This window comes from Miniopterus schreibersii (genome assembly GCF_964146895.1).
Source record: "Miniopterus schreibersii genome assembly, chromosome: 5".
NCBI classification, from domain to species: Eukaryota; Metazoa; Chordata; class Mammalia; order Chiroptera; family Miniopteridae; genus Miniopterus; species Miniopterus schreibersii.
In genome coordinates this window covers 25,265,751-25,282,106 of record NC_138106.1, presented here as the reverse complement: position 1 = coordinate 25,282,106, position 16,356 = coordinate 25,265,751, and the positions used below count along the sequence as shown (strand labels likewise).

The 16,356-nt window shown below is 43.8% G+C and overlaps 1 protein-coding gene across 1 annotated transcript in view; it reads right to left on the bottom strand.

The window, feature by feature from the left end:
* The window catches only part of LOC308557943 (uncharacterized protein), a gene marked incomplete at its 5' end in the record, with an annotated part of 483,857 nt that extends 468,953 nt beyond the window's left edge, over positions 1-14,904 (bottom strand). The window contains one exon of the mRNA XM_081138834.1: positions 14,486-14,904. Coding sequence (XP_080994960.1) covers positions 14,486-14,904 — 419 coding nt within the window. The remainder of the gene's footprint in view (positions 1-14,485) is intronic.
* Positions 14,905-16,356: the final 1,452 nt, after the last annotated feature.

Sequence of the window (16,356 nt, the reverse complement as noted above, 5' to 3'; positions counted from 1 at the left end):
TTTAGCAATTTGCAGCACATCTAACATCCAATAAATTAAACACAACACTGTAACTCTGAATCACTAACTAGAAGTCTGAAGAAGGTATGTCTATGGCCTACTTAGTCCTGAATGTGCTTATGTCAGTTCATCTGGAGCCAGATCACAAGCCTGGAGTTCATGTGGTATGGCTAACGCTTCCCACCCCTGCTCCAGGGTGCTTCAGGAACCTTTAAGCCAAGGAAATTGCCCTTATCTTTTTTTTGGACATCACTGGATAGAGAGTACATTATGACACATTTTTACTGAAAAACAAATGAACTATAAAGAATCTTATCAGACATAAAGTTTGGTGACACCAGTGGCCTCAACAGTGGTCTTACAAAGTCATCTTCAAGTGTTCTGGTCAGTAATATACTACAGATCCAAAAACTGTTTCAGAAACAGATAGAATTTAAGAAGTATTATTTAAGAAAAAAGTAATAGATGTTTATTATAGAAAAGTTGGCAAAAACTGAGGACTATAGATGGGAGAATAAAAATTACCCGTAATTCACCACCAAGAGATAAACACGATTAAAACATTTTGATGCATTTCCCTTCTTTTGTGCTTATTGTCTTTATATTTATACATTTATATATAAAATCATGCTGTTATAGGCATTTGTATCCTGCTTCTTTTTTTGACTTACTATAATGTAAGCATTTTGTAGAGCATTAAAATTCTTTGTAAACATCGCTTTTAATAGCTGCATAAATGTTCCATTGTTAAGGATATACCATAATTTACCTAACTGCTTACTCATTGTTGGACATTTAGGCTATTTCCGATCTTTTGCTAACACACAGAAATTTTAAAGATGGTTTTCAAGAGAAAACAAGTTTTATTTCTTAGGCAAATGAAGTACACAATGAAACAGACAGTGATGATATGTTAGTGTAATAGATTCACTGCTAGCCTCAGGTTCAATCAGAGCAGGCATTTATCTTTCCTTCAAGCAATAATTCATTTTAATTCAGACTTTCCGTTCCTAGCTGCTTCCTCACAAATATGTTTTCCATCTCACACAATTGCAAAGACTCAGCCACAAAGCTTACTTTTTTGACAGGTGGCATTTAATTTGTCTGCAGGTCAAAAGCCCTACTATCTCCTGTTGCCACACCAAACAGAGGCAGAAAGCCTCACTTAGAATCCTGCCCATGTGTAGCCCTCCTCCCTTGAGAGAATATTTACAACTTCTCCAAGTTCAATCCTTGCCCTGTCTGTCAGATGCAAAAGTATCTTCAGTGGGCTTCCAAGGTCCTTTAGAATTAACTTTTATTCCCAGGCTCTTAGGTTCTCTTTAAACGGGAACCAGAACTCCCTATCAAGGGACTCCAGCCCACCTCAATAGGACCCTGTTTGCTTCAGAATAGGCCTCTTTCCTGCTACATGCCAGAAACATAAATGCTCACCTAGGCCACCAGATGAAGAGCTTAAACTCCAAGATAATTAAAGTAGTCACAGCAAGAAGCAAAGCCTTGGGGAGGCCATTAATAATGCAACATGTGGTCATGTAGATTCCACATACAAAAGAGAATATTATAAGCATACTTAATGTGAAATGCAAGAAATACAGCAAAGTGAGTTAGGCATTTTAGTTGACTCTCCTTGGAAACGAATCACTTACCAGAGTTGCAACAGCTATAGGTCTGTAACAAACGCAATCTAAAAAATATATAACAGTTTGTTGGTTCAAAATAAGGGCGTCACAAAACAAAGTAAAACTTATGAAAAGAATTAAATAGGAAAGTTTGTGAGGCGGAGGAGAACAAAAGTACTTCAAAGTTTTCTTCTGTTAATACTGAATCTGGTACCTGGGGGTCCAGCAGACTGATCCTAACCAGACCACCTTACCCGTCAAACCACGAGCACACTCTCTAAACTTACGCATTATATAAAATAACCACAAGTAAGACCATTACAAGTATTTTCCTTACTTCACAAAGAATGGAACGGCAATGAATGAAAGACCTAAACTGTAGAAATGGGGGTCTCCCCTTATCACTATTCCTACATAATAGTTTTTCACATTAGAGGCATGGTACTACGGCACAGTGTTTGCTGTTCAGATGGAATAAATAGTATAGAAAGCTCTTGCCATGTTGCCTGGCATGGTGATCCTGTTCAATGAATATCAACTGATTTTGTTTCTTCTATAGAGAAGCAATGGGCTTAACAGAAGGACAACAGAACTCATTTGCATGTATTACTCTTAGTGGATCATCTAATCTCAATTTTCTGACTATTACAATGAAAACATTTTTAAATGATGAAATTTGATTTTTTTTTTTTTTACTTTTGACAAGGCATGTTATAAAATGTTGAGAATTCAGATTTTAAAAATCCATTAATATCATGATAAAGCTATTTTTTATTTTTTGAGAACATGGGAAGCTTAACTGTTCTTGCTTTCCACTAACCAACATCCAGAATTTAAACAAACAAAAGTAAATAGGTACTTTTTACTTAAAAGCAATTCCTCATCTTATAAAAGAATTCTGTTTAAACTACCATTTGAAAATTGGTACATTCTTCAAATATAATATTTATACCTATAGGTTAGAAGAATCTAAATTCCTTGGGGCCAAATTGTTTGGAAATTCAGAATTTTTCAGATTTAAGAAAGGCAATATGGTGCATATGTGCCTAGAAAGTCACATCCTAATCAAACACCTTAATATTCTTCAGGGACACTTAAGGTTTTTCATACTGAATAAAATGAAGTCTATAATTAACTCCTGTCAGCTGAGTGTAGGTTTTGCCACCAAATTAATTTGTGACAAATAACAAAAGTTATTTTGTTTAGAGCTTTTCAGATTTCAGACTTATGGATAAGGGATCATGGAACTATTTTTGATTTGTACATATACTGTTAGGTAACCCAGTCTGCTGTGTAAATTTAAGAAGGGTAAATAATTTAAGAAATAAAAAGGACAGCTCGTATGCTGGTATCATGTAGACAAAACACTACTGGAAATGAAAAGAACTTTGATGAAAACTACAAAATAAGTAATAATTGGTGAAACTGAAGTATGTAGCTCCCAAAACTAAAGGATCTCAAGGGCCTCTTGTGCAGATTTGGCCTGTAAAAGCCCCATCTTGCCAAGATACCTTAAAATCTAATGGCTATTTATCACCACTAACCAATATCCTCTGGCTATGGGTCCAAAACCACATTTTTTGAAGGCAAAGTAGAGTTTTTGAAAACTGAATACAATGTGTGGGCAAGGCCCATAGGAGGCACTTACAGAAACTCACAACCACAGAAACACAGTTCACTTCACTCTTCAGGTTTACAAATGCACAGTAATTACATGCTAAAGGGAACAGCGAACACATGCTCCTGGCTATTACTGCTTTTGTAAAATTTGCATCCTATTATCACACCCAGTCCCAGGATTAAAAACAGACCCTTAGCCCAGCCGGGCATGGCTCAGTGATTGAGCATCGACCCAGGATCCAGGCGACTGGGGTTCGATTCCCCATCAGGGCACATGCCCGGGTTGCGGGCTCGATCCCCAGTCGGGGGCGTGCAGGAAGCAGCTGATCAATGACTCTCTCATCATTGATGTTTCTCTCTCTTTCCCTCTCCTTTCCTCTCTCTCAAATCAATAAAGATATATTTTTTAAAAAAAGAAAGAACAGATCCTTAGCACCCCCAAATAACCATTTATAGCAAGATGATCTCGGGTCTCCCTGGTTTTTAATGCACTTTGATGACATAAAGCTTTTGATCGTTGTGTTAGTCTATCTCTCTCCCCAGCTGTTTTCCCATAGAAAACCAAATTTTCTCGCTATAAGCAATTGAAAGGGTTTCATTATTATCCACCTGTTATTCAGAAATAAAGATCCTTCCTTAACTACATCTTATGAGGGCAGGCTTAACATAGGCAGGAACCAACCAGAAAATCTTTTGTCTTGGGCAGAACTTCCCCTATATTTAAGTATTCAATCTTAAATAATTGTATATAACAAGACACATTAGGGACATATGTTTAATCTGGTTAATGCTTCAAGCACTTGTATCTGCTGAAGCATACCAGGGTTTAAACACACAAAATGGGAAACTAGAGACCAGAGAGGTTACAGTCTCACACAGCTAATTTGTAGCACAGCCAGAACAGGGACTCCCAAAGCTTATAGATAATTCCAGTTTGAGGCACATTATTTTACCTAAGGGGAGCAATATAGGGAGTGCAGAAACGTGGGTTGAAGTTCAATTATCAGTGACTAATTTTAATGCAACAATTATTAGGCTCATACTTTGGCCTCAATGAAATTAAAATCTAGCTGTAGAATTAATGTGGGCAACTCAATAAAAGTTGGCAGAAAATGCTCAACAGGACTTTAGGAGACTCTAGAATTCAGATGAGGGAGCAGAGGGAGTTTTCTGGTGGGACTGAAATGAGCAATGCAGCAACTTACCTGGGAGCATACTTAGCCACTACAGAGAATCCCTCAGTTGTTCAGTGAGCCAAAAATATATTTAGAGCCTTTACAACCTTCACTAGGTCATTAGAGTAGACTGTGAACTCCCTGGTCCCTTAAATTTTAATGAACCTGAGCCCTTTAACAGTGGCACAGAGAGCAACTTTAGCTGTGAAACAATTAAAATGTTAATGGGGTTTCTACTGTAAATAGATTTATGAAAGAAGGAGAGTGCTGACTGAGTTGTTTCCTGGCCCTGACTTGTTACTGTCAGTTGAATTCAAGCAAAATGTGCCTTACAAAAGATGTAAGGCACACCTTTCAATGGCTGCTGCCTCCGTGCTTCCTATTTCAAAATTCATTTCAGTATTGCACAGAACATGCCTAAAGCCCAATACAAATACAATTCTGTTATCACAGAATTAGCCGGTGTGTATTGCTGTGTCGCTTTTCCTTGTTTTATTTTGCATGTGGTATACTAGCGCATTAAAAGGAAACCCATGTTCGTTTTTGCTCATCCTGATACAGGGAGAGTTCAAAAGTTCAAAAGATAAGAAGTGGTTCTCAGCATGAGTAAACCGTGAAGTGCTTTGGAAAATAAATTTTTGATGTCAAGATACATTCCCAGTTTATTCATGCTGAGAACAGTTTCTTATCTTTTGAAATTTGTAAGCCAGCCTAGACAAAATTTGTGTAAACTCCACAATAAATAAAGAATACAATTTGACTATCATTTTATTATCACGTACTTTTGTCTATAAACCAAACTCTTCGTATTCAAAGTACTGTGAATGAATATTAGTGCTCTGGGCTCCAGAAAGAAAAAACTATTCATAATTAGGTTGTCTTACCCCCGGTTGGAATCCACTACATTAAAACATGAAAAGAGTTTTCTCAATAATTCAGAGAAACCAAACCTCAAGTCTCCTGGGATTGCCTCTTTCCTCAAGAGCAAAATCCACTAAAGCTCAGAATTACTGTCAATTCTTAATTAACCGTGTCAATGAGGAGGAACATTAAACACCACTGAAGACTGTCCACTGAAGAGTGACAGAAAACATTTCCTAGATCATGAGTTGACAAGCCACATAATTTATATCCAAGGAGCCGATTTTACAAAGAGTCGGCAGGAAACGCTTTTACTAATTCCAAACATGTCCTCGTCACCATCACATGGTTATCAAATAGATTTCTTTAAAGAAACTAGAGATCTCCAAATATCATGTCAAATAAAAATGCCAGTTTGACTGCTTACACAGACAGACATGCAATCAATCCTATCTGAGGGGCATGGAAGTATTCATGAAATAGATGACTTTTGTGTTGGGTCTTAGAGACTGACCTGGAAGAGACAGAGGAGGCAGGAAGTTCACTGAGAGCAAAGGCCCCACAGCAGGAAAGTGTGACCTGCATTTGGGGACTCTGTGGCGTCCTGATGAGGGGAGAGCTGCAAGTGCATGGGGACAATGACAGCAACAACAGTTACAGTGTGTATCGTCCCCAGGAGATACTCGGCTGCCAAAGCCTTGCCATGCTCTGCTCTCTTCCTGTAACGAAAGCTCTTCTGCTCCCAATCCTACACCTCACCTTCAAATGCCACCGCTCCCGTGAAGCTGCCCATGATTTCCTCTCCTGAATTTGGTTCCTCTTACCTTTTAAATTACAGTCATACTTTGGACTAAGTCCTTTATGGTACTTAACTATCCTACAACAAAAGCACAGTATTTGATTACAAGCTCCTTGGGAGTGGAAACTTGATCTTACCAACATCTTTACCATCTCCACAGAACCACGGAAAACGTCTTGATTACTGTGAGTTGATCTTAGATTGTGTCCCATCTGTAATTAACTCTGCTGTAGCAGTACAGCAGGCAGCCTTTCTCCTGTCATTTCTGGCGATGGGAATAATGAGGCTGAAAATGATGGCAGATACATAGTAAATGTTTAGTCATGCAAGGATGCAGACCGCCAACACACGCAGCCTCTCTCCAGGAGCTTCCACTTCTTGTCAACGTGACCGAAAGTGAGGGCTGCTAGAGCTGACTTCTCAACTGGAACAAGCTTCTTCCATCAGGTTTGTTTAGGTAACTCAAAGTCAATTCTTTTTCAGCAGTGACACTGTCTACGTTTCTCTTTCACTTCCTGTTCCTGAGGCTTCCACAGCATTTGCCTTTCCTTCCCTCCTTCTCAGGTAGTTTCCTAATCTCCTCCTTACGCCCTTTTTCATCTGCCTCCGCCCATATACTAAAATTTCCCAGGTTTCCTTCTTAAATAATATTTTCTCCTCGGTCTTTTTTGCTTTGTTTTTTAAATCCTCACATGAGGATATTTTTCAGAGAGAGTAGAAGGGGGGGGAGAGAGAGAGAGAGATAAAAGCATTGATGTGAGAGAGAGACACTGATTGGTTGCCTCCTGCATGCACCTTGACTGGGGTGGGCCTGCAACCAAGGTACATGCCCTTGGCCAGAATCGAACCCAGAACCCTTCAGTCTGCAGGCTGACACTCTAACCACTGAGCCAAACTGGCTAGGGCTCTCCTCCCTCTATGTATGTACTAGTCTCCTGCCACTTCATCCAAATGTAGCTCTAGCCCAGACCACTCTCCTGGCCTCAGGCCCTTATGTGGAGCTCCCCAGAAAGACTCCATCGAATCCCCCAAATACACAGGTGTCCAATGGTCACCACCAAAGCTCCTCCTTCTACCCTGTTTCTGATTTTCTCCATTATCCAGGGGTCACCCTCAAGTCTTCTTTCTCTCTCACTTGCTCAATTCCACTCACTTATCAGCTCCTCTTGATATTAAAACTTTAAACCTGTTCCTTCCTTTCATTACCACCACTACTCCTTTATTTGTTATACTCACACTACTTCTCCCTTTCCTACTCAAAGAACCTCCTTACTGGGCTTTCTGCTCTGGCTTCTTCAAGCACAAATCTGATTATCACTCCCCTGTCTTCAGTCAGTCATTTCCTTGCTCCTCATTGGTCCACTGCAAAATCCAAATTCTCAGTTTGATATGTGGGACCATTCCTGAGATAGCCCGTCTCAGCTGCCCGACTGCGGCCCCTTCTTCCCTCCAATCCCACCATTTAGAAAGTTATTTATGGTTTTCCTAAAGGGCAGATCTTGCCTTTCTGTACATGCTCTTCCCGCCAACTGAAAACATCACCACCACCAGCACCATCTTTACCACCCATCTAACCTGTACTCAAAAAATCAGTTAAAACAAATAAAATCTTGGAAACCTATACTGAGGCCCTGAATCTGTTCTTCCCCCCAGCTAGGTTACACATCCCATCTAGGCCGGTGCTTTGGGTAGGCTCTGGGCGGTTTGTCGGTCTTCCCCCATGTCTATGAGATGCTAAAGGACAGAGGGTCACCTTATCTTCTCTGTAACCCCAAAGGCTAGCAAAGTACTGGCCAAATGGAACTAACAAGAAAAGAAATCGGACATACATTAAGCAACTAACTTGTTACCTTGTAGGGAGACTGAAATCTAGACACTGTATATAGTTCTTGACAAGGAGAAAGAAACTAAAGGCAAAATGAAATGAACAAAACAGACTGAGGAACAAAATAGATCCAGAGACACAGAAGCATGGATCAGACTGAGGGGTCTCAGAGGGAAGGCGGGGGTGGGGGGGGAGTGGCGGGGAGGGATTAATCAAAGAACTTATATGCATAATATTCATAACCCATGGACACAGACATTGGTATGGGGAAGGCCTGGGGGTGGGGTGGATGTAGGGTGGAGGGGACCAATGGGGGGAAAACGGGGACATGTGTAATACTTCCAACAATAAAGATAATTTTTTTAAAAAAAGAAAAGAAAAAGTGGTGGCGAGAAAAAAAAAGTGCTTGCCCTAGCCGGTGGCTCAGCTGGTGGGAGCATGGTCCCACGCTCCAAGGGGTTGCGGGGTTGCGCACGTACCTAGGCTGGGAGGCAACCTGTAATGCTTCTCTCTTCGCCTCAATCTCTCTCCCTCTCCCTCTCCTTCCCCTCTCTCTGAAATCAATAAAGAAAGAAACATATCCTCGGTGAGGTTAAAAAGGAAAAAGGGAGTGCCGAATAAATGTTCACAAGATTGAATAATGCCAGGAAGACGGGATCTTGAACACAGTGCAGTAGTTAACAGCACAGATTCTAGAGCCAAAAGGCTTGGATTCACGTCCTAGCTTTTACAGTTATTAATACATAAACACCCCCGAGCTCCACACTCTCCCATGCAATTACGCCAGAAAACGTTAACGTCCCTGGATCTCAATTTCCTCATCGCGAAATGTAGACGCTAGTATAACCTTCTAATAGGGTTGTTGTGAGGATTAAATTATTTCAAATATGAAAAGTACTTAAACTGTTCCTGATATATAAGAAGTCTATTTAAGAATAAAATTCTGATGCTTGAAGTTTTTTGCCATGAATAATCAAAGCTCTTCAGAAAAGAAATGATGTTAGTAGGTCTTTGCTTTGATGAGAATTAAATCGAGTCTATAAAAATAAACAGGACTGAGAGAATATGAAAGAGAAGACCAACCAAGAGACAAATGTAATAGTCCAGGAGTAAAAATAGCATGGCTGAGCTTGAGTGTTGGCAGCAAGAAGGTGAACTAATTCAGGAGGCATTTCAATGCTAGTGTTTGTAGGATTTGGCAACTGATAGGAATATAAATATTAATTTACAAGTTACCCAATTGTCACAAAGGCATTTCCACAATCAGCTTACCAAAAGCTCATAGAGACAAAGTAAACTGGGAGAAAAGTAACATATAGCATTTCAAGTAGGAAGGAAGGGAAAGATGAGCGAAGTACCTAAGGAAGAGGAAAGGTAGAGACACAATAACAAGAGACGACCTAAGGGCATTTTGAGTCCAAAACCCACAGGGACCATAAATCTATAGCTGAAAATACAAGTCTGCAACTCTGGAAAGATTGGGGCTTAGATGTACTGGTCTGGGTCTCATCAGAATAGAGCATATGATGAAAGCCAACGAAAGGAAAGAGATCAATCAGGTCAAGTGTACAGGCGAGAGGAACACGGGCCAGCAGGCGAGAACTGCAGACGATGCTGAGTGTACAGAGCAAAAGCACGAGCGAAGAAGTGGAAAGGTGGGGAGCAGGGATGGGCAGTCACCGCAGGCAACCGAAAAAGGAGAGCCCAGTGAGTGCTGGACAAGAGCCAGCCTGAGAAGGAGCTTTCGCACGCATGGGCAGGCTGACTGCAATGGGTTAAGTGGTCAATGATAAGGAGGGAAGCAGCGTCAAAGGGCTGCTCTGGAAAAACTAAAGGTGAGGGAGCGAAGCAGCAAGATCAAGCCAGCTTAGAATACAGACACGGACTAAAACATGGGACAGAAAGAGACGTGGGTACACTGGGGAGGAGAGGAACAAAGCCGTAGACAGGAAAGAGCTGGTAATAAAAGCAAGAGAAGACTGATAGGGCAGAAATTTTAAAGATGGGATCTAGAACATACAAGGAAGGGATTACCTTGAAAAAAGAGGGGGAAATTTATTCCCATGAGACACAGAGGAAAGAAGTAAAGATATAGAAAAAATACTGAAGCCAAGGACAGGAAGCCTGACAAAGTTCATATAATACAATGTCAAGTTCATCAGTAAAGTATGGATTAGTGTTGACTGCTAAAACTACATGGCAGAGGTGAGGATTAGTTCTACTTGGGGCAACAGGGGAAAGTCAGCTATTGATGAATATAAGTAAAAAGACCCAGACTGAGAGAAAGGCCAGAGAGGCTGGAAACAGAGGGACCACCATAGAGAACAGTGATTAGCAACAGGGCTCTGGAGTTAGAATGGGTCCAAAGCCCACCCCACCATCATCCCTCAGCTATGAAGCTTCAAGCAGGTTGCTTAACCTCTCTCTGTCTCAGTGTCCTCTTCTGAAAACTAGAGACGATGGTATTGTCTACCTCATATGACTGTTGTTAGGATTAAAGATATTAATAAACACAAACTGCTATAAATAATGCCTCACCCTCAGAGAACGCACACAGCCTTCTCCAGGTCACTTCATGCCCATTTAATGTGGTTGATCTCACAAGAAAGAAAAATATTTTTGAACTAATTTACACTCATGTGTAAATGACAGACCACAGGCCATACTTAAATTATTTGTATTTTAAAAGACACCTCTAACTGGCTTAATTAATTTCAGGCTTTATCATAAGAAAAGTGAAAAACAAAATAAAACAAATTCCAACGTGGTGTGTGGTGCAAGAAACAACTTTCTCAGTTCCCTTTCAAGATTCTGTATTATTACAGCCCCTTGCCTTTCTCTACTTCTCAATTTATCAACTCTTAAAAAATCAAGATCTCTGCCACACTGACCACAAGTTCCTATATCAGCTACAGAAGACTGAGGATAAACATATTTGTATATATGTGGGGTGGGGTAGAGGTGGGCTGGGTAAACACTATCTATCTTATTAGGCATAATATTTTGGATTTACATGTCAAACTGCCTGTAATGGATACCAGCATTAGGGAATGGATGTAAGATGTCCTGACCAGTCTAGGAGACTGCTGAGTCACAAAGTGGCCACATCTCTTTAAATTTTCCTCCAAGTATTAGAGAAATCCAAGTGTCTCAAGCCCCAGAAGCTTAAGCTACGGCATCTGTCTTTATGCACTTCTGCCTGTAGGATATCTGCAACACTTCCATGTTTACCATTTTCCATCATGTTGTATGCAATAATTATGCAAGTGTTTGCAAGAGAGCATCACAAAGGATACATTTTAATAGAGTGTGTTACAGCCAGTCATTTTCCTTTGATGTCTCAAAGATCTGGAGGAGAGTTTATTTCCTTCTATTTAATCCTTTAGAAAACATTTGCAGAGTACCATTAACATAAGTAAACTCTTCAATATCCCTTTATCAAAACACCATTACCAGTTACTACACTCTGACTCATAACGCAATTGCCAAGGTGATCTTTCCCCAGTCCACAATTCCCAGTTTAAGCCTAGCCCATCATTTTTATACTCAAACACCTATATAGCCATGAGAGAGCAGCGTCATTTCTTCTGAGGAGTCTCAATGAGGAAGAGAGAAATCAGATATTCCTTACGAGGAACTACCTTCCCACTGCAGGACAACTGGCATCCCAACCTCTTCCACACCCAGCACCAAATTCCAAGAGAACCCTGTAGCTTTTACAACATCCAGAAAAACATCCATAGGTTTCTCAATACTTACTATGTAGAAGGTACCTGCCCTGCTCCCACTGAGAACCTCTCTCAGTGATTTTAAAACATACATGTTTTTTAAACAGAAGCTGGTCCTGGGTGTTCTGAAATGGACCATATTTTTTAAGAACTCCAGCACTGAAATTCAAACCACCTGGACCCATATCTTGTGACTTCCTGGAGTATGAACTTAACCTTACTGTGTCTCTTTCTTCATCGTAAGTGGAGATGAAAATAATGTCTACCTCGTAGGGCTTTTTACAAGATAAGATGAAATAATACATGTAAAGTGGCTCGAAATTTGCCTGGCATCTAAGTACGAATTCAAATGGATTAAGTATTAACTATGATTTCCAATGTCAACTTACACAGTAGGTCCTTAGGCATTCTTTGTGGAATACTGATTTTATGAATCTGCCTAACTTTGTTCTACAAGGTTCCTTAAATGTAATAAGACAAGGTCATCAGATCAATTATCATTAGAGTTGGAGTATCCATTAATAAAATTCCTTTGAAAATGAGCTTGCCTGTGGAGGAATGTACCATAAATACAATGCATTAAATTTAGGCTGACCTTTATTTAGCTACATAGTTATTTCTTCTTTTTACTTGTCACCCCGGCATCAAAATCTGTTCAAGTATAAGATCAGCTACATAAAACTTGCACCTGTGTTAATAACCTTTAAGTGCCGGTCTGTAAGTTGATGCATTCCTATTAGTGGTCCTCACCTCATTAGAAGCCTGCTTTCACTGATAAAGGACCTCAGAGGTCAATAAAAATCTTAGGAAGAATTCTTTTTAATTTAACAGACAGGCGGTGTGTGGAAGCCAAGGGCTATACATGGTTGTATTCCACATGCCTGTAACAATTGCAAAGGCATCTGCAGAAACCTAGCACTAAATCCCAACATGGTTCCTGCTGAAGAAACTATTAATTCTAATGCCAGGAAGAACTAAATACACATTTGATTGGATTTTTTCCCATCCAGATTTCAGAAAGCACTCAGAGTCATCAGAGTCATCTCAATAACTCCCGCAGAAAGAGCATCTCTATTAAACATCCAAGAATTTATACTGGTTTTAATATCCAATCTCATCTCACCTGATAAATAAATGAGCTGTCAGCAGCAGTGTCCTTTAAAAAAAGAATGCAATGTCATCCTTCCAACCTTTTTGACAGAAGTATCAATATTGAAACCTGAGATAAAACAGTTAAGCAATGTAAACAGTGATGTGATATTTCTGTTATTTTTCAGTATCTCCCAAAGGGATTATTTGGTCTTGTGTGCAGGGGTGACTCTATGGCTAATAAACCAACCCAGGGTCCACTTTAATAACAGCCCTTGTAAAGGTAAGAGTGAGGCTAGCCAGCAAGCTTGTTAAAAAGCAGCTTCTAAGAAAGGAAGGCTTATGCAAGCACAAGCTATCCAAAGTAAATGTGTTTTCTGAGATAAACTGGAGAGGGAAAGTCTAAATCAACCTTCTCTTCAAAAATAAGCAAGACACATCTTATCAATGCAAGAGAAATCACCTCCCCAGGAACTCCCTGCATTTCTGCCAAACATGTATTTACAAACTATGTGGCCGAGAAGTTCTGTGATGCCACCAACACCCTGGCCATGTCTCGAGATATAGCGTTGGTGCCACTTGCCATACCAGGCAGTAAACTGTGTGACAAGAATGAAACATAAAAATGCAGTCAACCCCAATAGAGCATTTTTTCCTACAAGAAAAAATAAAGTCCTGGAAAGATATAGATGGCTTTGCGTACTTATCTAAACCATTTTTCTATTATAAAAATACTAACATTTCAGAAAATAAAAGATGAAGTAAAAAACTAGCCAAGGAACAACGATGTTTAAATGTTCAAAATCCCCTGCTCTCTATTCCTAACTGCCTAGAGGAGAAAGGAAAAGCAGAATTAGCTCTGAGCAGAATTAGCTCTGGTTTCTCTCAGACAACTGGGTGATGATCCCCCTGATACTACAGAATTCAGTGCAAACTTCAGCCAGTCAAGGCGACCAGGCGATCTGCAAAGGCTCAGGCTTCCCTGGGCTTCCCACCACGCTTGACACCGTGACCAAGAATTAGCATCTCCTTGCCTTCATCACCTGTCACCTGGAAATGAAAGCATGCCCCGTCCTCAGAGGATGCCTTTCGGTCAGCTCCCCACTCTCCATTTCTCTCCTAGGGAGGCCAGCATCTGCGCGGCCCTGCATTCGGTCTCTGACATCCCCACCCTGGTCCCCCCCAAGCTCCTCACTCGGGCAGATGAGCCGGGCTCACCTCTCATCAAACCTGTGGAATAATCCACTCCCTCGGACTCAGAGATACTTCTCAAAAAAAGGAAAAAAGAAGGAAAGAAACACATGTACTCAAACTCATCCTCTCTAGGAAGCACATGTCACGAAAACTCGCTGTTCGACATGATTTCATTCAAAACCCTTTCAGAAAAGTGGGACTTATTAGTCAATCGCTCTTCCAAACCAGGGTATTCACTGAAACACACGCAGCCACACGCACAGGCACTCGCACACTGCGCACACACGCGCACCCCCAAATCCGGGGGGGAAATTCTTCCCGGCGCTGAGAAAGTATTAGCCAGGTGGCGAGCACACAGCCCCGGGCCCGATGGCGCGCTGGGGACCTGGTCCTGCCCGTTCCGCCTCGCGTCGCCCGCCGACCCCACTGGGTGCCCTCCAGCAGCCCAAGCCCCCCGCCCGTTCCCGGAGAGCACGCTCGCGCCGCGGGGCCGCAGCCGGGCCGGGCGGGGCGGAGGCGCAGGCGGCCCGCTCTCCCCACGTGTGCGGGGCGCACCGGCTCCACTTACTTACATGTCTGGCCGCAGCTGGACGGCGCTGCCTGGAGGCCAGCCGGCGGCCGCCCAGGCGCACACGCACCAGAGCCACAGTCGCGAGGTCATCCCCGCGGGGCGGAGCCGCTCCCGCCGCCGCCCCGGCGGAGCGCCGAGCGCCACTCCCGCTCCGCAAGTCCGAGCCCGCCGCAGAAGTTGGGCTCGCCGGGCAGAAGTTGGCGCGCGGGGCTCGCGAGGCTGGCGAGGCGGGTCTCCCCGCGGAGGGCGCGGCGGCACCTCGGCCTCGCCGGGCAGCACGGGCTCCCGGGAGCGCACCAGGGGCGGCCGGGGCAGCCGCCGACGCGCCGCGGCCGCCGAGACGCGCGCCCCTGCTCGGCCGGGAGCGACTGGAACCGCGCGAGCCCCGCGGCCCGGCAGCCCCCGCTGCCTCGGTGCCATGGAAACGCGTCAGCCGCCCTCCCGCCCCGGCTCCTCCCGAGCGCTTAAAGAGACAGCCCCCGGCCACGGCAGGCTCGGAGCGCCGCTGGGCGTCCCCAGCCCCCTCCCCTCCACCAGCGCCCCCCTGGGGGGGCGGCCGGACGCTAGGGGGCTGGGGGCGCAGCTGAGGCGCGGAGCAAGGGGTTAGCTCAACAGTCCCGCCTAACTCTGCTCCCCCTCTTCCTACCCACCCACCCCCCAACACGCCCACCCAAGAGGCGAAGGAGCAGTGGCTCTTCCCCTCCTACACCAACCTGCTCACAACCGAATCAGCTGCGCATCAGCCACGAGCGGAGACCAAAAAAAAAAAAAAAGGCTGACTTTTTATTCTGTCTGGCTCTGCGCGCTCCCACCCGAGTCCCGAGAGCCGATCAGAACGCAGGCTGGGGGAGGTGTGTTTAAAGTGGGAACCAAAAGGCAGTGGAGTGAGGCAAATCTCCTGCCAAATCGGCAGTTGCAGGACCCGTCCTGGGCTCACCCAAAAACCCTCTTTACTCAAAATAGGACAATCAACCTTCATTTTATTTGGCCGCCACCTCACCCACGCCAGGCACCAGAGGTTTAAGGAGGAGCCAACCTTTCGCAAACCTACTCCCTCCTCGCCTTCCAACCAGCTTCTCTTCCCGCAGGTGCAGCAGGGAGCGGCCGGGGCGACCCCCGCGGCCTTCCGGGGGGAGCGGCGTCTGCGCGCGTGGGGAGCTCGCTGCGGCGCCGGCCCCCGCCCAGGCGCACGGCCGGGAGGAGCGCGGTGGCCCGCAGCGCCCGCCCAAGGCTGCGCCTCTGCCCAGCGCCGGCTGCTGTCTGGAAGGCCACGCACCTCCGGAGCCTGTTTGGTGAAAATAAAAATCTACGGTGCACCGTGCCCTCCAACAAGGACAGCCCAGGCTCCGAAGCTGTCATCCTCAGGTTAGCCCTGCAGGAAATGGATGGATCTGCAGTGGGGCAACTTTTTGCTTTGATTCCTAAACTTACCCAGAGTGGCTCTCCAATGTCTCGTTCACAGTCAGACAGTACTTAAAGCGGTACCACCTGATTTCCTCAGTCCTAGGAGCCCTGAAATGATGTTTCCCAAAAGGTCTTTCTGGGCTCCCTTTTGCCCTTCACAGCTGAATTAAGCATCTGGCTCTTAGTTTCAGTCTTCTGAGCCTTTGTTCTTCCTTATTTTCTTTCTGCTTTTTCTGCAACTAAAGGAGCATTTGGGCACTTACAGGAGAGAATGAGGAGCATATTTGGCGGGGGGGGGGGGGGGGGGCGTCTCTGAAAAGAAACAAAAAGATGAAGGTGAAATAGAACACTCCAGAATTCTTTAGCATCTGTGACTTCGCCTTCCTGGATTTGTGGAGTCGGAATCCACACCCCCCTTCGGTGTCTTCTCTTTCCTTAGACATTCTCTCTGGTATTTCTTTTACCTTT